Source organism: Triticum urartu, chromosome 3, assembly GCF_003073215.2.
Source record: "Triticum urartu cultivar G1812 chromosome 3, Tu2.1, whole genome shotgun sequence".
NCBI lineage: Eukaryota > Viridiplantae > Streptophyta > Magnoliopsida > Poales > Poaceae > Triticum > Triticum urartu.
In genome coordinates this window covers 725,514,797-725,535,694 of record NC_053024.1, presented here as the reverse complement: position 1 = coordinate 725,535,694, position 20,898 = coordinate 725,514,797, and the positions used below count along the sequence as shown (strand labels likewise).

The following is a 20,898-nucleotide window of genomic DNA, read 5'->3' as shown; positions in this document are numbered from 1 at the left end:
TCAAACCTTTCATCCGAGCTCAACTTTTTCTTCGGGCCTCGTCTCTTTACCGAAGTTGTGCTCGATCCAGAGGGCTAGAAAAAAGAACAAAGGCTTAATTAATATGTGTACATACCAAAACAATGAATGCATCAATTAGCTAGTCAGCACAGGCTTAACTAATATATATACCTGGTCGGACTCGGTTCGGTCACCGGAGCCGTCATCACGGTCTCCTTCTTGCACCGGCATTGGGTCACCGGAGCCGTCCTCATGTTCTTCTTCTTGCACCGGCATTAGGTCACCGTAGCCAGCTTCTTCACCCTCTCCTTCCAGACCATCGGTGTCATTGAGAAACAACGAGACGGCATCACTTCCTTCTGCGATTATGTCCCTCAACAACGCTTCTTTTGCTTCGTCTCGGGCGGTGTCCATAGTTTCTACAAATATTTACAACATGGCAATTATTATTCAAACATGACAGATGGATATATTAGTGGCAAACGTAGAACTAGCTACCTAATCATAGTAAGGAATCATATATATTAATTAGTGGCCTCGACGCAGCTTCTCAAGGGTTTGGGGTGGCCTTGACAACGCTTCAAGGGTTTGGGGTGGCCTCGAGAATGCTTCAAGGAGGGCGTAATATCGACCCCCCCCCCCACGTGTTGAAGCTATCGGGAGGGGGTATATTGACAACGACGACACTACATCTATGTCCCTCGACGACCCTCGTTCCCGATAAAAAAAAGAGGAAGAAGAAGAAAAAAAGAGGAGAAGAAAGAATAGAGGATAAGAACTCCTCTATTCTTTCTTCTCCTCTTTTTTTTTCTTCTTCCTCTTCTTTTTTTATCCTCTTCTTCCTCTCATGTTCGAGAGGATCGCCGAGGGGTAGGGAGGTTGCCTAGTGTCAAAGGATTCAACAAAACCATGTCTTCATCATTAGGCGAAAGTAACAGGTGCATGATGGTACGAAGCTCTCCAAAGTTATTTTGGAACGGAGTCCTAGATAGGATAATTCGCTTTTTGGTACAAAGTTCAGCAAGAACCTTCCAAATATCATTATTTGGAAGGCCTTTGCCGAAATTCATACAAAAAGGCAAATTATCCTATCCGGGACACCATTCCAAAATAACTTTGGAGGACTTTGTCATGCCCTGGTTACTTCCGGCTAATGATGAAGCCATGGATTTCTTCAATACTTTGACACTAGGAAACCTTTCTCGACCCCTCGGCGATCCTCGACCCCTTGAACCCTCGACGACCCTGGAACCCTCGACCCGTCAGCGATCCTCTTCTTACTCTCATGTTCGATAGGATCGCCGAGGGGTCGGGAGGTTGCCTAGTGTCAAAGGATTCAACAAAACCATGTCTTCATCATTAGGCGAAAGTAACATGTGCATGATGGTACGAAGCTCTCCAAAGTTATTTTGGAACGGAGTCCTAGATAGGATAATTCGCTTTTTGGTACAAAGTTCAGCAAGAACCTTCCAAATATCGTTATTTGGAAGGCCTTTGCTGAAATTCATACAAAAAGGCAAATTATCCTATCCGGGACACCATTCCAAAATAACTTTGGAGGACTTCGTCATGCCCTGGTTACTTCCGGCTAATGATGAAGCCATGGATTTCTTTAATACTTTGACACTAGGAAACCTCTCTCGACCCCTCGGCGATCCTCGACCCCTCGAACCCTCGACGACCCTGGAACCCTCGACCCCTCGGCGATCCTCTTCTTCCTCTCATGTTCGAGAGGATCGCCGAGGGGTCGGGAGGTTGCCTAGTGTCAAAGGAGTCAACAAAACCATGTCTTCATCATTAGGCAAAAGTAACAGGCGCATGATGGTGTGAAGTCTACAAAGTTGTTTTGGAACGGAGTCCCGGATAGGATAATTCGCTTTTTCGTACAAAGTTCAGCAAGAGCCTTCCGAATATCCCTATTTGGAAGGCCTTTGCTGAAATTCGTACAAAAAGGCGAATTATTCTATCCGGAACTCCGTTCCAAAACAACTTTGCACAACTTCGTACCATCATGCCCCGGTTACTTCCGTCTAATGATGAAGCGATGGATCTTTAATACTTTGACACTAGGCAACATCTCGACCCCTCGACGACTCTCGAACCCTCGGTGACCCTCGAACCTCTACCCTAGTTCCCGACCCTCGCCCCTCGAACCATCGGTGACCCTCGAACCTCTACCCTAGTTCCCGACCCTCGCCCCTCGAACCCTCGGTGTCCCTTGAACCTCTACCCTATAGTTTCCGACCCTTGAACCCTTGGTGACCCCCCCCTCATGTCGAAGTTATCAGAGAGGGGGTATATCGACCCCCCCACCCTCATGTAAGAAGAGGAAAAAAGATCGAAGAAGAAAATAGAGGAGAAGAAGAAAGGAATAGAGGAGAAGATCGAAGAAAAAAAGAAGTCTTCCTCTTCTTATTTTCGTTTTTCCACTCCTACCTTTTTTTCTTCTTCTTCCTTCTTCCTCTTTTCTTCCTTTTCCTTATTTTACTTTTTCCTCTACACTAACCTAAAATCGATATCTACTAATTAACAACCTAAATAAAAAAATTAATACATATATGAAAAACATTTTTGACATATTTAGCATATTCTAAATTTTCCTAACTCTTTGACAACCAGAAAATACTCCAACTTCATGACAGTACCCACAATCCGTTTCACCAAAAACCTTTTGATCCATAGTTCAAAATTTTCAAATTTCATTCGAATGAAATTTGAATCGGATTCAAATAACTTGTTGAAAACCTATTCTAAACCACTCCAAAAATTCTGAAATTTTGCCATTGCCTTTGTCTTGCATCAGTACCTCACCACAAAAAAATTTAAAAATTCCAAAAATGCCCAAAGCCATCTAGCATTTCATCAAACACCTTCTATATGGACAAAAAATTCAGAAAATCCAAAAAATTCAGAAAAGTGGACAGCGCGTTGCTGCTGCTCCACTTCTCCTCTCCTCTACTTCTCCTCTCCTTCTGCTCTTCAATGCATCAGGGCCAGCGGCGACCATGGAGCAGGGGCGGAGCAAGGGGCGCTCGGGCGCAAGAGTGGCACTCGAGAGGGGGGCTCACTTTGAGGGGGGCGGCGACGGCTGGAGTCCGGCGACGAGGACGGCGGGCTCGGGGCGGCACGCGGTGACGGGGACGGCAGCCTCGGGGCGGCACGCGGTGACGGGGACAAGGAGGCGGGCTCGGGGAGGCACGCGGCGACGGGGACGAGGGCGGCGGGCTCAGGGATGCCGGCGACGAGGACGGCGCGGGCTCAGGGAGGTGACGACGTGGTCCGGAGGGCTCGGCGGCGACGAGGACGAGGAGCAGCCTGGCGGCGTCGTCGGAGGAGAGGACGAGGAGATCGATCGAACTGAATCGAGAATTTCACAAGTGTTGGCTTATATAGCCAGAGCACTAGTCCCGGTTCGTGACCAACCGGGACCCATGCCCCTTTAGTCCCGGTTGGTGCCACCAACCGGGACCAAAGGCCTCTTTTCAGCAGCCCAAAGGGCGGGAAGCGGCGGCCTTTGGTCCCAGTTGGTGGCCACCAACCGGGACCAAAGGCCTTGTGCTGCCCCGCGCCCAAATGTTTAGTCCCACCTCGCTAGTTGAGAGGGAGCCGCACCTGTTTATAAGGTGTAGTGCGCCTTCCCTCTCGAGCTCCTCTCTAAAGCAGGCTTTCGGGCCTAACCGTGCAATGTGTGCCTGTGGGCCTACTGGGCCTCCCGCGGGCCTGAATCCTAGCCCATGGTAGGGTTTCTAGTCGTATTCAGGCCGTGGGTGCCCAGTAAGTGGCACTTTTTTGTTTTTTTTGTTTTCTTTGTTGCTTTATTTATTTTATTTTGTTTCTACTTACAACAAAATACTTATCGTTGCTATTTTAATTTTTTTCCAGTTTTTTGTTTTGTTTTCTGTATTATTTATTTTCTTTTGTTTTTTGCTTTATTTTTAATTCTTTTTTCTTTTAGGTCAGCAAAATTATAAACTTTCTATTGCTTTATTTATTTTATTTTTTTCTACTTACAATAAAATACTTATTGTTGCTATATTTTTCCAGTTTTTTTGTTTTGTTTTCTGCATTATTTATTTTCTTTTGTTTTTTGCTTTATTTTTTTTATTCTTTTTGCTTTTAGTTTTAGAAAAATTATAAACTTTCTGTTAGTGTCATTAGTTTTCAAATTTGAAAACACTTTTTTAGTTTTTTTGTTTTCTTTGTTTCTTTATTTATTTTATTTTGTGATTAACTTTACTATAAAAATAGTTTTTTCCTGTTTTTTTGATTTGTTTTTTGAGCATTATTTATTTTCTTTTGTTTTTTGCTTTAATTTTTAATTCTGTTTGCTTTTAGGTTAGCAAAATTATAAACTTTCTGTTAGTGCCATTAGTTTTAGAATAATTATAAACTTTCTGTTAGTGCCATCAGTTTTCAAATTTGAATAGTTAAAATTTGAATTCTTTGAAAATTGTTTGAATCACAAGTTTGTGATTAACTTACTAAAAAAACGAGAATAGATGCGCTTATAGAGAAAATTCAACCTAAATTCCTAGTAAATTTCTATGAATTTTAGAGAAATTCACTATGAATTTAGGTTAAACTTTTCTCTATTAGGGCATCTATTTTCACTTTGAGAGGAGCTCAACAAGGCAGAGAGGGAAGGGCTTATAAACCGGTGTGAGCCCCCTTCGGTTGGCGAGGTGGGACTAAACTCTGCCCGCAACGAGGACCAACCCTTTAGTCCCGGTTTGTGGCACAAACCGGGACTAATGGTCATGGTCCAGGGGCGAGGAGCAAAATTATAAACTTTCTGTTAGTGCCATTAGTTTTAGAAAGTTGAAAGTTGAAAGTTGGCATGGGCCAGGGACTAATGGTCATGGTATTACGAGGGCCGAACCATAAGACATGAAAGCATTTCAAATGAACTCTGAAAAAGTTGAAAGTTAGGATGGTATCATAATTTCACCCACATAGCATGTGCATGTACAAAACGGATAATGGTAGCATGTTCGTGTGTTACAAAGTTGGCATGGTATGATCATAATAGTTGCGGGAGAAAGTGTTCACTTTTTCTTCGCTTGTGTCATTTGCTTATTGCGCCGTAACCATGGATAATCTTCATTGTTTATCAGGATGCTTGGGTCAGCCTTGACATTGAAGGGAGGAATTTCATGAAACATTTCATAATCTTCAGACATGTCTGTCTTGCCATCCACTCCCAGGATGTCCCTTTTTCCTGAAAGAACTATGTGGCGCTTTGGCTCATCATATGATGTATTCGCTTCCTTATCTTTTTTTTCTCGGTTTGGTAGACATGTCCTTCACATAGATAACCTGTGCCACATCATTGGCTAGGACGAACGGTTCGTCAGTGTACCCAAGATTTTTCAGATCCACTGTTGTCATTCCGTACTGTGGGTCTACCTGTACCCCGCCGCCTAACAGATTGACCCATTTGCACTTAAACAAAGGGACCTTAAAATCAGGTCCGTAGTCAAGTTCTCATATGTCCACTATGTAACCGTAATATGTGTCCTTTCCGCTCTCGGTTGCTGCATCAAAGCGGACACCGCTGTTTTGGTTGGTGCTCTTTTGATCTTGGGAGATCGTGTAAAATGTATTCCCATTTATCTTGTATCCTTTGTAAGTCAATACAGTCAAAGATGGTCCCCTGGACAACAAGTACAACTCATCACAAACAGTGTTGTCACCTCTGAGACGTGTTTCCAACCAACTGCTGAAAGTCCTAATGTGTTCACATGTAATCCAGTCGTCGCACTGCTCCGGGTGTTTGGAGCGCAGACTGTTCTTGTGTTCATCGACATACGGGGTCACCAAGGTAGAGTTCTGTAGAACTGTGTAGTTTGCTTGAGAGCAAGAATATCCGTCCCTGCATATTATTGAGTCTCTTCCAAGAGTGCCTTTTCCAGTCAGTCTCCCCTCATACCGCGATTTAGGGAGACCTGTCTTCTTAAGGCCAAGAATGAAGTCAACACAAAACCCGATAACATCCTCTGTTTGATGGCCCATGGAGATGCTTCCTTCTGGCCTAGTGCGGTTACGGACATATTTCTTTAGGACTCCCATGAACCTCTCAAAGGGGAACATATTGTGTAGAAATACGGGCACCAGGATGACAATCTCGTCGACTAGATGAACTAGGACGTGCGTCATGATATTGAAGAAGGATGGTGGGAACACCAGCTCGAAACTGACAATACATTGCGCCACATCACTCCTTAGCCATGGTACGATTTCTGGATCGATCACCTTCTAAGAGATTGCATTGAGGAATGCACATAGCTTCACAATGGCTAATCGGACGTTTTCCGGTAGAAGCCCCCTCAATGCAACCGGAAGCAGTTGCGTCATAATCACGTGGCAGTCATGAGACTTTAGGTTCTAAAACTTTTTCTCTGGCATATTTATTATTTCCTTTATATTCGACGAGAAGCCAGTCGTGACCTTCATACTGAGCAGGCATTAAAAGAAGATTTCTTTCTCTTCTTTCGTAAGAGCGTAGCTGGCAGGACCTTTATACTGCTTTGGAGGCATGCCGTCTTTTTCGTGCAAACGTTATAGGTCCTCCCGTGCCTCAGGTGTATCTTTTGTCTTCCCATACACGCCCAAGAAGCCTAGCAGGTTCACGCAAAGGTTCTTCGTCACGTGCATCACGTCGATTGAGGAGCGGACCTCTAGGTCTTTCCAGTAGGGTAGGTCCCAAAATATAGATTTCTTCTTCCACATGGGTGCGTGTCCCTCAGCGTCATTCGGAACAGCTAGTCCACCGGGGCCCTTTCCAAAGATCACGTAGTGTAAATCATTGACCATAGCAAGCACGTGATCACCGGTGCGCATGGCGGGCTTCTTCCGGTGATCTGCCTCGCCATTGAAATGCTTGCCTTTCTTTCGACATTGATGGTTGGTCGGAAGAAATCGACGATGGCCCAGGTACACATTCTTCCTGCATTTGTCCAGGTATATACTTTCAGTGTCATCTAAATAGTGCGTGCATGCGTGGTATCCTTTGTTTGTCTGTCCTGAAAGGTTACTGAGAGCGGGCCAATCGTTGATGGTCACGAACAGCAACGCCTTAAGGTTAAATTCCTCCTGTCTGTGCTCATCCCACGTACGTACACCGTTTCCATTCCACAGCTATAAAGTTCTTCAACTAATGGCCTTAGGTACACATCAATTTCGTTGCCGGGTTGCTTAGGGCCTTGGATGAGAACTGGCATCATAATGAACTTCCGCTTCATGCACATCCAAGGAGGAAGGTTATACATACATAGAGTCACGGGCCAGGTGCTGTGATTGCTGCTTTGCTCCCTGAAAGGATTAATGCCATTCGCGCTTAAAGCAAACCATACATTCCTTGGGTCCTTTGCAAACTCATCCCAGTACTTTCTCTCGATTTTTCTCCACTGCGACCCGTCAGTGGGTGCTCTCAACTTCCCATCTTTCTTTCGGTTCTCACTGTGCCATCGCATCAACTTGGCATGCTCTTCGTTTCTGAACAGATGTTTCAACCGTGGTATTATAGGAGCATACCACATCATCTTCGCAGGAACCCTCTTCCGGGGGGCTCGCCGTCAACATCACCAGTGTCATCTCGTCTGATCTTATACCGCAATGCACCGCATACCGGGCATGCGTTCAGATCCTTGTATGCACCGCGGTAGAGGATGCAGTCATTAGGGCATGCATGTATCTTCTCCACCTCCAATCCTAGAGGGCATACGACCTTCTTTTCTGCGTATCTACTGTCGGGCAATTCGTTATCCTTTGGAAGCTTCTTCTTCAATATTTTCAGTAGCTTCTCAAATCCTTTGTCAGCCACAACATTCTCTGCCTTCCAGTGCAGCAATTCCAGTACGGTACCGAGCTTTCTGTTGCCATCTTCGCAATTGGGGTATAACCTTTTTTTGTGATCCTCTAACATGCAATCGAACTTTAGCTTCTCCTTTTGACTTTCGCATTGCGTCCTTGCATCGACAATGACCCGGCGGAGATCATCATCATCGGGCACATCGTCTGGTTCCTCTTGATCTTCAGCAGCTTCACCCGTTGCAGCATCATTGGGCACATCGTCTGGTTCCTCTTGATCTTCACCAGCTCCCCCCGTTGCAGCATCACCGTATTCAGGGGGCACATAGTTGTCATCGTACTCTTCTTCTTCGCCGTCTTCCATCATAACCCCTATTTCTCCGTGCCTCGTCCAAACATTATAGTGTGGCATGAAACCCTTGTAAAGCAGGTGGGAGTGAAGGATTTTCCGGTTAGAGTAAGACCTCGTATTCCCACATTCAGTGCATGGACAACACATAAAACCATTCTGCTTGTTTGCCTCAGCCGCATCGAGAAACTCATGCATGCCCTTAATGTACTCGCGGGTGTGTCTGTCACCGTACATCCATTGCCAGTTCATCTGCGTGCATTATATATAATTAAGTGTCCAAATTAATAGAAGTTCATCATCACATTAAAACCAAAGTGCATACATAGTTCTCATCTAACAACATATAGCTCTCCAGAGCATCTAATTAATTAAACCATACATTGAAACTATGTAAAACATTTCAATGCGAAAACAAATGCAATCATAATCGCAACCAAGGTAACAATTGATCCAACGGCATAATGATACCAAGCCTCAGTATGAATGGCATATTTTCTAATCTTTCTAATCTTCAAGCGCATTGCATCCATCTTGATCTTGTGATCATCGACGACATCCGCAACATGCAACTCCAATATCATCTTCTCCTCCTCAATGTTTTTTTATTTTTTCCTTCAACAAATTGTTTTCTTCTTCAACTAAATTTAACCTCTCGACAATAGGGTCGGTTGGCATTTCCGATTCACATACATCCTACATAAATAAAATCTATGTCACGTTGGTCGGCATAATTTTCATAAACAATAAATGAACCAATAGTTATAAAGATAATATATATACCACATCCGAATCATAGACAGGACGAGGGCCGACGGGGGCGGATACCAAAACCATCGCACTATATAAGATGCAATAATAAAAGTAAGAAAATAATACAAGTATCTATGTAAACATACAAGTAAGAATATTTTTCCTTTCAGAAAGAAGATAAGAACAAGAGGCTCACCACGGTGGTGCCGGCGATGAGCTTGGCGCGGGTGATCGACGGCGGTGAAGACGGGGACGGGGCGTGACGGACCGCTAAACCTAGACAAATATTATGGAAAATGGAGTTTGGAGGCCGAGCTTGGAGAAGAGAAAGCTTAAGTAGTGTGGCTCGGGCATTCCATCGAACACCTTGTGTGCATAGGAGGTGAGCTAGAGCACCACCAAGCCCTCTCCCCCTCGGCCAGAGAAAAACAGAGCACTGGGGTGCTCTGCTCGCGAGCGAGGGGTATATATAGGCACCTCATTGGTCGCAGTTGGTGACATGAGCCGGGACTAAAGGGGAGGCTTTGGTCCCGGTTCAAGCCACCAACCGGGACCAATGGTGGTGGGCCAGGAGCTCAGCCCATTGGTCCCGGTTCATCCCATCAACCGGGACCAAAAGGTCCAGATGAACTGGGACCAATGGCCCACATGGCCCGGCCGGCCCCCTGGGCTCATGAACCGGGACCAATGCCCACATTGGTCCCGGTTCTAGACTGAACCGGGACTAATGGGCGGACCCGGCCTGGACCAAAGCCCTGTTTTCTACTAGTAGACTTTGACCCGCGCGTAAGGGAAAAGATGCTATCTGGACGGTTATTATTACGCGAATCGAACGACTGGGGCTTGACCGGCCGAAATTTTCGGCCGGTGCGCCAGCGCCCAGTATTGGCCTTTAGTTAAGGCTCAAAGCAAGCAATAGAACAAGTTCAAGGAAAAAGCATGTAGTACTAGTAGTTCAGGGCAGCCTTGGTAGACGTTCTTTCATTTTTGATTGTTTAGTATGCGGGTTATCTAGCCCACAGTTTTATGTGTGCATTATATAAACAAATTTGTCTGTCTCATGACCCTCTGGTCATGGTTACAAACAATTAGGGCACGTCATAAAAGCTTGCTCGTGTTTCCATTGGACATAACCTATGGTGTTTGGTGAATCTTCAGAACTGATTACTCCCTTTATCCATATATATATAGCCTAATGCGTTTTTTGAGGCAAACTTTGAACACATGTTAAAGCAATAATATATGACATGCAAGTTACATAAAGCATTCTGTCAAATTTGTACAAGAAAGGAGCTTGCAATGATATAAGTTTCATTTCACATTGTGCATCTCATATATTATTAAGCTTATCAATAGTCAAAGGAAAAAACACATTAGGCCATATATATATGGATGCGCGTTTCAAATTCTTAAGCTTCACATGTAGGCATTGCAAGCAGGTAATATTTTTACAAATGACAGGACAGATATTCAGTTTCCAACCAGAACTAAGATAATCATTCCAGTAAAACTGAATCACATTATCCTTCAACTCCCACTCATCGAAACCAAAAATTAAGATAGTTGGTGACAGATGCAGTGTGCTGTCCTTGAGATCTGCCATCTAGGTCTAGGTTATTAATTTACATTGGGCAGGCACGGTTTTTTTTTTTTTTAACAAGCAGGCACGGTAAGAATAGATTTATCCAGAACCCAACGAAGCTGGTCAGTGGTACAGAGCTATGGATGGTGGTGGGTGCAGGAAGGCATTTTTAGATCCCTGCCCGGCTCTGCCCGTTGTCATCATCAAAATTAGCACAAAATCATTCCAGACCCTCTCTGACGATCGTATACCATCAAAATTAACAAGAAATATCAATTGCTCGTAATGGTGGCTGCACCCTGCATTTGGAAAAGAAAAACAATCCGCCATGTCTCTACCGATTTCTGCATCTGAGAAAGCAAGACAAGTTACAACCAAATGGGAACTACACAGTAGTAGTACTCCGTAGAAACCCGGCACAACACTTAAGTAGCTTGTTCCTTTTCCCATGAAACCATGATCATTAACATGTCCATGGGATTGATTTATGCATGTCATGACCATGATATCCTCGCACCCGGCGACCACGCCCCGTACGCGTCCTGGAGCCAGCAAAGCGTCGGTTCTCCGGCCGGCTTGTCGTCATCGCCACGACCCTGGGCTGCACGCCGTCGCCGGGCTACGCCGACGGTGACGCGCACGGCGGGTTCAACCCCAACATCACCTTCCTCATGGTCATTCGGCCCAGCGGACGCCCTCGCCCGCCTTCGCCGGCGTGCAGTACCCTCCGTACACCTACTCACCGCCGGCCTACGCATCCTCCGCGACGCCCCCTCTCCTCCGTGGCACGCTGCCCTTCTCCCAAGCCTCCACGTCGCATCTCGGCGACACCGACGTGACCGAAACCGACATGGACGACATCACCACGGCCGGCTAGGCCGCCGTCGCCGCGTCCCCCGGGTTCACTACCCAAGACGACAGAATGGATCTCAACGGTGACATGGACGGAAAGCTCAACTACGGCGAGGAGGAGCCAGAGCCGAAGGAGGAGGAGGAGGAGGAGGAGTCGGCGCTTGCTCGGGTGAGGAAATGGAAGAAGAAGGGGGCGGCCAGGACCGGCGAGCCGCGCTTCAAGTGGGCGTCCAAGGAGGACGAGTGCCTCGCCGAAGCATGGAAAGTCGTCTGCATCGACCCGATCACCGACACGAACCAGAGCATTGACACGTATTGGGACCACATCAAGGTCGAGTTCGATGAGCTTGAGCCCTACTTAAAAGGCGTGTACATGCAGCATGGTGCGAAGGCAATGGCGAACCATTGAGGGCTCATCCAATCGGTATACAACAAATGACATGGGATCGTCGAGGAGATCGCGGCTCGCCCGGAGAGCGGCGCCAGCATCGAGGATCAGGTATGGCACGGCGGCCTCTTCCTTTTCTTTTCGCCGGGTGCGCGCCGCTGACTGGTTGTTCCTCGGCGTAGCTGGTGTGGATGTTCACCATGTTTCACCAAGATAGCAGCGACAAAGATTTCAAGTACCTCCACGTTTTCGAGCGGATCGAGAAGTGTGAGAAGTGGGCGGATATCCGGCGCACCCTCGCCAAGGCCAAGGAGACCTACAAGCCGGACGCACGAATGCCGGGCGCTGGCGACGGGCGCCCCGAAGGCAACAAAGGGGGCAAGAAGGGGAAACACGCCGACTTGGTAACCGCACGAGTGCAGGATTCCATTGAGCATTGCCTTGCTGATGCGCAGGGCCGGGCCGCCCTGCGTGAAGAGAAGACAGAGGCGCGGTGGTCGGCGTTGATGACGAACAACGCCGTCAAGCTCGACCTACTCCGGACTAACATCGCCGCGAAGAAGAGGAACACCGACCTGGCTTTCCTGATGGCCGGGGCGGACATGCTCCAGAGAAACGACGAGCAACTCAAGGCGTGGTACTTGGCGGAGCGCGGCCTCATTCTGAACCTGCTGCCATCGACGGCGCAGCCAACTCCCACGCCCACGCCGCCAAGCCCGAGCGATGATGCCTCCACGACGCCCAGCAGCACAGAAGCCGCGCCGACGCCGCCCAGCACAGAAGCAGCTCCGACACCGCCAAGCCCACGCACGCCGACTCCGCTGACACAAGAGGACGCCGCCGCCGTTTGATACGTTGCCCACATGTCTTTTCTTTTTTCTATGCCGAACTTTTAATCTGATCGCCGAACTGGGCCGCAAATCGCCGGACTTGTGGCAATTTTTTGTGAGCGGGAATAACCAAGTTTGAATTTGCCGCGACTTAGGGGGCGGCGCCTGGGGGCGTGGCTGGGAGCTAGATCGCCCCCAGGGGCCAATCTAGCGCCGGTTCGCCCCCAGACGGCTCTTTTTCGACGCCCTGGGGGGCCAACGGCTAGAGATGCTCTTTTTCGACGCCCGGGGGCCAAGTAGTAATAGTTGAGCTTGTAGCTGCCTCACTTATTACAATTCCTCGGCTAGGCTGGTATCTATTTTTTGTAATCCTGGTTGTTGGTAAGGATCAATGCTAGAACGATGGACAGATTTTACATACTTTACAGAATGGTGCTAGCTGGCCGTGTTTGATTGGAGATTATAGAGGTTGACGGGCCCCACCCTCCTTGAAAATCAGGGGAGCCAAAGATAATTAGTGTAGAGAGACCCGTAAACCTTCCGTAATCATCTGTGCATTTAGAATTATCCGTTGATAAGTTAGCAGTTCTGTTGGTAATGGCCTTCCGTCCAAGATTTCGAGGAAAAATAAGCAAGCATCATAGCATTACTTTGTAGGCACTGTGAGATATATCTCAGGCATGCCTGTGAATTAAGGTGTTCTGACTGTTCTATTAACTCATTTCTTTCTATCCAACCACGGGCCTTCTACTTGAGAGCAGTGCACATCTAAAGGAGATGGCACCTGAGGACATGAGTTTTGTTTTTCGAATTCTACAATCTTGACCCGGATAATAACTTGTAGCAACGCACATATGCATCAGTTTTTCTCAACTAAGTGTGTAGGTTCCTTGTGTTTACCACAGGATATTGAAGTTCTCTGTGGAACTCATTTTTTTTCCTTTTGATCTACCTATTCTAGGAAGATTGCGTACTGAGATTTAGTATGATAGTTCAAATAGAGGGCGTCAGTTATTTGTCTAGGTGCATTACATGTGATATACTTTTCTCCCTGCAATGCGCAGGTTGGGAAATTTTGTAGCTAATATCCATCTAGATTAATTTGCTTGCTGCAGCTGCACTTATTCTAGGTTGATTAAATTGCTGTGGCTATTACTTCAGATTCACTGATATTGCTATTTTTTCATGTTCTACTTTAATTTCAGAATGAACTGATAATCTTAAGTTAACATTGTTCAGGTGGATCAATTTACTCAGAATTATACCCCATGTCCTGAGCTCAAGTTACGATATCCTCAAACGATCCATCTTTTTTTTCTCGTCAGCGATTGTTGACCCATGACACAGTTTGTTGACTCAGCCAACCGTGGTTCATTGGAATTGGTGTTTTCTCCTGTTGCAACGTACGGACATTTATGCTAGTCCATATATATAGGGCATAATGCATTTATCGATGCAAACTTTGAACACATGTTAGAGCAATAATATATGACATGCAAGTTACATAAAGCATACCATCAAATTCGTACAAGAAAGGAGCTTTCAATGATATTTTCACATTATGCATCTCCTATATTATTAATCGTATCAATAGTCAAAGGCAATATCGAAAAACACATTAGGCCCTATATATATGGATGCGCGTTTCAAATTCTTAAGCTTCACATGTAGGCATTGCAAGTAGGTAATGTTTTTACAAATGACAGGACAGATATTCAGTTTCAACCAGAACTAAGATAATCATTCTAGTAAAACTGAATCACATTATTCTTCAACTCCTACTCATCGAAACCAAAAATTAAGCTAGTTGGTCACAGATGCAGTGTGCTGTCCCTGAGATCTGCATTATTGGTCTAATTTATTAATTTGCCTTGGGCAGGCACGGATTAAGAATAGATTTATCCAGAACCCAACGAAGCTGGTCAGTGGTACAGAGCTATGGATGGTGGGTGTAGGAAGGCAATTTTAGATCCCTGCCCTGCTCTGCGCGTTGTCATCATCAAAATTAGGACAAATAATTCCAGACCCTCTCTGAAGATACGAATACCATCATAATTAACAAGAAATATTGATTGCTCGTAATGGTGCTGCACCCTGCATTGGAAAAGAAATACAATCCGCCATGTGTCTACCGATTTCTGGATCTGAGAAAGCAAGACAAGTTACATCCAAATGGGAATTACACACCATAGTATAGTACACTTAAGTAGCTTGTTCCTTTTCCCAGGAAACATGTCCATACGATTGATTTATGTCATAACCATGATATCCTCGCACTGATAACACGGGATCACTTCTGAACCTCTGCCATTGCTAGAAACTTCTTCTTCACTGCAGTGAACTTGGCGACCAGTTCAGCCATGTTCGGCAGGCACTCCTTAGCACGCTCATCGCTGGCATATTCTTTCGCCCAGCGGCACAGAGCAGGGAACTGTTCATCTGTGAGTAGATTAACCCCGGAGATCTCTTCGAAGGCTCCGAGCCAGCGAGCTAACCCACTAGCAGCTATGTCCACGAGGCCAATCGAGTCGCCTCCAAAGAACCTCTTCCCCTTAAGCTGCCCCTCGAGAAGCAGCAGATTCGCCTTGGCCTCCTTCAAGAACTCCTCCTCCTCCTTGTCACCATCCGCCATACATATCGACATCCAGAACGGCCTAGCAAACTACGGTACAGTGTTCAGGACAGAAACGTGCTTAAAAGTTCACAACTCACAAGAGAAGAGATGGTACCTTTTGGTCGATGAACTGCGCCCAGAAACGGGCCGAGGCCCTCTCGTAGGGGTCGGCTGGCAGCAATGGTGGCCCCTTGAAGGCCTCGTCGATGTACTCTACGATGATGAGCGACTCGCAGATGGATCTGTCGCCATGAAGGAGCACGGGGACCAGTTTGTGGACAGGGTTGTGCGTGAGCAGCAGCTCGCTCTTGTTGTTGGGCATGTCTTCCAGGAGCAGCTCGTAAGGTATTCCCTTGAGCCTCAGGGCCACCTCCGGACGGTGGCCGTATATGCTGCAGAAAGTGCTCATCACCTTAACCGGCTCACTCATTTTTGCTTCCAAATTCTGGACCTTAAACTCAAAGCCCCTGACTGTTGGCTGATATGAACGGGGTGGTACTATTTATATGGGTCAGGGGATGCTTTGTTGCGGTATCTTCTCTTGAAAGGTGAGATGTGTAAAGATGGGGAGAGAAACTACTCAGCTGCTTCCTTCCAAAGTTGAGATGTGTAAAGAAACCTATTTGACCCTCACCCCAATAAACTTGTTCTTGGCTGAAAGTATCTGTACAGGTTCAATGGAGTTACTCGGGGGCCACACATGCATGTATTTAAAAAAAATTAAGTAAGCGCCTCGAGATGATGCAAGCCATGGGATAACCAAGCCCATTTTATATAATAAAGCTTCCGTTCAATGGAGTTACTCTGGAGCCAAACATTTTAAAAACTCCTGCAACATTTTTTCAAAATTTGCAAAAGTTTGTTTGAAAATAGTGGACATTTCAAAATTCCAGAAACACTTTTTTTAAGAAAAAGAAAAAAAATACAGGAGCGAAGTAAAAAACGGAATAATTAAACCTGTAAAATATAAGAGAGAAAACAACTGAAAACCCAAACAAGAATTTACTAGAAACCATTTTAAAACTCGACAAACCATGCACAAAGCCTTCCCAAATCCGTGGAAACAGGAAATGCCTTTTGGGCCAGCCCAACTTCTCTTGGCGCTATTTGGGTCAGCCAACTTCACTTGATGTTTGTGTTACCCCGACATCTTATCTCAAAGGGTGACAAATAGGATTCACTGTTTTCCAATGCAGCAAAAACTAAAAACCATAACTTTTTTCAATAAGGATCCTTATTGTTAAATTAAAATATAATCAAGGGTATATAGCATAATGAGCATCTTCTTCAAGTTTATGTGTGGACAGCTAGGCCAACGCACAGGCTACTAGGAGCTTCACGGTTATTGACGGATTGGCCTCTAGCGTCCTTTTCTTTTCGAGGCAAGGGACTCTAGAAACTGCTTTTCTTGCAAAGTGCATAGGCCGGGAGCTCGGTATAACACTCGGCTGGGCTGGGCTGGCCAATATACACCACGTGCATGCACTCCCCGCTCGAGGAAAAATTAACTTTCGCTCTTAGCAAAACCAGTCGGAGAAAATTCGACAAATCCTGGTTCTGGAAAATCTATCATGTAAGAAAAGTTCATAAACAATTGGAACTGTTGATTTTTTTTAAAAATGTTCATTTAAAAAGATATTCATAATTTTATAATTTTTTTGTGGATTTCTAAAATGTTCAAAAACTTTAATGCTCACGAATTTCAATAATTTTCAGGAGTAACGGTTTAGTGATTTTTTTTCTTAAATCTAATTGGATTTTCATGATATAGTACATTCTAACTATACAAGTTATACACACTCAAAGAGAAAAATCCCTTTACCTTCTTGGAATCCTTTATTTTTAGTTTATTCATGCTTTTTATATTATTGATTTATTTTTGTCCATAACAGATTTACATGGACAAATACATGCGCCGGGGAACACCAATACCAACATGTGCACCTTATGTAAATGCCCACTGAGTTCACATATGACCAAACCTATGCATATCAGACCGCCACCCACATCTAACCACACAACAATATGGTGCTCATATTAATCATTCCAGTGAAAATAAAATAAAAAATAGGACACAAAAGTGACATATGGACTACGTGCCTATACCAGGCGGGCGCCCCTCTAGTACTCTTGATATCTACATACCAAAGCCTAATGTAGAGTGCGTGAAAGCCTATCCAAAGAATATGATGCCACCCACGTGGGGTTAAAACATCCTTGATCAGTTGCTCCAAGTATGTATACGCCATCTCTTTTTTTGAGGGAACACCACCTTATAATAGTGGAGTAATTTATCATCTTGAGCTACCTAAAGTGCTTCTACCCAAAACCATTGGGTAAATTTTCATCCTATGGATTGGAATCGGTAAATGAGCGAAATTACATATTGAGGACTAGCCTTTGCAAAGGTCACCCGTCCTGGGTTGCGACGAGTGGTGCATTGTATCATTTTCCCCCTTGTTTTAAATTCGTTTATTAAAATATTTTAGCTCTTAAACCGTGCGTCCAAATCATGAATCATTTTCACCGTTGGATTTCTTGTGTTGAGATCTTTGAAAACGAACCCGGGTAGGATTTGTCGCATTAATAGGTTTTGACGAACTTTTTTTTTCATGAGAAGACTTGAAGAAAAAAAACGAGCCAGAAGCACTATTGTATTCCCACTTTTTTTTGCTTTTCTGACAGACACAGTTGTGCATCTTGCAGTAGCAAATCTGTGCCTTCATGAGAAACAAACTTGTGTCTCTTGTGGATGAAGAAAAAATAATTCTTATTTTTATTCGCGTGACACAACTGAGCCTCCCGTGAAAAATAAAATGTGCCTCCATGAGAAGCAAATTTGTGCCTCCCGCGTAAGAAAAAAATTCTCATTCCACAAGGCACAGCTGCGTCTCTCATGAAGCAAACTTGTGCCTCTATGAGAGAAGCAAATCAGTGCCTCTCATGAATGCAAAGCTCTATCTCCATGAGAAGAAAATTTGTGCCTCTCACAAAAAAAGATAATGTTTTTATACAGACAATTTATCTTCCGAAACCTAGGGGTAACCAGGTGAAAACTGAAAAGCCAAACAAAATTCTCTAGAGTGCAAAAACGCATATAGAAAAAAAAATCCCTATGGAGCATCCAGAACATGACACCTGGCGCCGGCTGAGAGCATGCCAAGTGGCGCGCTCTCAACCCATCAAAACTGACCCTTAAGGGGCTTCCATGACAGATTCTCCTCAGTTGTTGTTAAAAAAGGCACATGTGATGGCCCAACATACGCCACAGGCCGCACCTCTTGTGCCAAAATAAAAATGGCGCTCCTAAAAAATGGTTGAAAGAAACTTCTGGCTCTAGAAGAAAACCAGCAACCTGGTTTTTCTGGCAAGTTTAAAACATATTACCTCTGTCTCAAATTAGTTATTTTAGATTTGTCTATATACAGATGTATCTAACATTAAAATGTGTTTAGATAGTTTCGTAGTTAGATAAATCTCCGACAACTAATTCGGGACGAAGGAAGTATGTTATTTAAAATTAGTTAAAGACATACATGAAATAATATACATATAATATATCAAAATATGTCTGTTTGTTAGGGAAGAAATATTTACGTCTTTACACAATTCATGCATTTATTCTCAAGGAAGATTCGTTCATAGGCTACATTGTCACAAGCACGCATCTATTTTTATTAAACAAGTGGCAACGCATGCATGCATGACAGGCCAGCTACGTACATAGACGTTGACTTTCGGCTTATTAATTGGGGAAGATGGTCGGGTAGACAGGTTGCTTGTTGGGGAAGAAGAGCCCGAAGTTCCTCTCGACCTCATCCCCTGGCTTCTTGTTCTCGTTGAACATGGCGAATATGTACGTCTCAATTGCCCCTGACCGTTTCGGCGTGCCATTGCGGATGTGATCAATGAGGCCCTGGTTATAGTTCCGCGCGTTGTCCACCGATGCCCCGAACCCGCCCGCCGACGGCCACCCGCTCTCCGATACCACCACTCTGACGTTCGGCGTGCCGGCCTTCTCCAGCGCGGCGTAGATGGAGTCGACCATCGCGTCGAAGAGACTGGTGTAGTTCAGCCCGTTGCCGTTGTCCCTCACCGTGGTGCCCGGCTGCAACGTCGCATAGTTTAGCCTGATGTTCTGGCCACGGTCGTCCTTGTAAGCGAAGTAGGGGTACACGTTGGCCAGGAACGGGGCGCCGGTGCGGTCCAGGAACCGCGCGATGGGCACAAAGCCAGAAGGGTCCCTGAACACGCCGCTGGAAGGCGGGAAGGAGTTGGTGATCACGTCGAATCTCACCGCCGTTGACAACTTGATGCTGCTGGAGAGGTTTGCGGACGCCAAGGCATTGTGCACGTTCTGCATGGCCGGGAGGATGACGCCCGTGTCGCCGGCGGGGACCTCATTGCCAACGGCGATGTACCGGATGAGTACGTCCGGGTAGTAGGCCTGGACGTTGCTCCGGACCCAGCCGGCTGCATATGACGGGTCACGGGCGAGGCGCTGGACCTCGTCGAGCCCACCGACATCCAGGATGAGGAAGATGCCACTTCCGCGGAGGGCTGCAAGGGCCTCCTGGTCCGGGTTGTAGATGCGCATGGCGTGGATGTTGCGGGACATGTAGAGTTGCACGACATCGCCCCGCGAGGGCAGGTTGTCGCCCACCATTCCGTAGCACACACCGTGCACGGCTGCACAAACATAATCAATGTCGGAACTTGTTTGGATCAGATCCATGACAACAAAATCAGCAATTAAGGACCATGTATAAAAGTAAAGCTTAACTTCATGGTAATCATAATACGCGTGGATTATCTACAAGTTGCCCGTAATTAAAATTTGTGTAGGTCAATTATCATAGAGAAGAAGAAGGAGGGGCGGAGACCTTGTGAGGCCAGACTCCGGATCTCGACGGAGATGGGAAACCGGGGTTCGCCTGCGTGTCGCCGGTAGAGAAACTGTGGCTCACTAGTTCGGGTCATAATTTTCGTTTTGACGCCCCTTGGATTAAACACCACGTGTGCTCGAGACAGGGACGCCTTAGCTGGTAGCCATATCACCAGTAGGGACTGGTTAGGACCGCATCGAAGACGGTCACCGGCGAAGGAGAGGCAAAGGGTGGAGAGGAGTAGGGCTGGCTGGAGAAGAAACAGCTGGTGGAGGAAGAAGAATGAAAACCGTTGGATTTTCAATTCAAATATTACTGCGAGATCGACCGATTCGAAAACGTTTTTCAGTCCACTTACAAATAGTCGATGCTACATAAAATTTGTAAAAGCTTTTGTAGGAGTAAGAGCGCTCATAACCACATATGTGAGACTTAATAAGAAGAAAATGAATCAGTACACTAGAGAGGCAGAGAGGGAATGGATCAGATGCGTACCTCCCATTTTTCCTTAATGGCGTCAACCCGGATATACTCCTCAAATATGATGCTCGCTCAAATATGTGCTTTGCTCCTTGCTTGTTGCCATAAGTGTAGCCGTTAGCCAGCCTTATATAGTGAGAGATGTGTGACTTGTTCCATTAGCTAACCAGTTCCAGATTCGAGAATATTTTTCTAGCTAATGTAACAGCAAGATGCCACTTGGGTTTTGACAAAAAGAAAGTGCCACTTGCTCCAGTTGCAGACCTGCGACGTGCCATCTCTATCTCTTTCTATACAAAACTTTGGTAACTTGTTGGACTTGGCGTTGTTACGTTCTATAGATGTTTAGGGGGTA

General features: G+C 45.7%; 2 protein-coding genes across 2 annotated transcripts; both read right to left on the bottom strand.

Moving 5' to 3' along the window:
- Positions 1-14,618: 14,618 nt before the first annotated feature.
- On the bottom strand, positions 14,619-15,675 carry LOC125549459 (probable glutathione S-transferase). The gene is made up of 2 exons (XM_048712865.1): positions 15,293-15,675; positions 14,619-15,225 (listed from the first exon to the last, which is right to left on the bottom strand). The coding sequence occupies exons 1-2, from the start codon at positions 15,605-15,607 to the stop codon at positions 14,854-14,856; spliced, it is 687 nt and encodes a 228-aa protein (XP_048568822.1). The 5' UTR covers positions 15,608-15,675; the 3' UTR covers positions 14,619-14,853.
- A 3,094-nt stretch (positions 15,676-18,769) lies between these two features.
- Positions 18,770-20,693, bottom strand: LOC125546256 (glucan endo-1,3-beta-glucosidase GV). Its single transcript, XM_048710466.1, has 2 exons — positions 20,559-20,693; positions 18,770-19,866 (listed from the first exon to the last, which is right to left on the bottom strand). The coding sequence occupies exons 1-2, from the start codon at positions 20,563-20,565 to the stop codon at positions 18,923-18,925; spliced, it is 951 nt and encodes a 316-aa protein (XP_048566423.1). The 5' UTR covers positions 20,566-20,693; the 3' UTR covers positions 18,770-18,922.
- Positions 20,694-20,898: the final 205 nt, after the last annotated feature.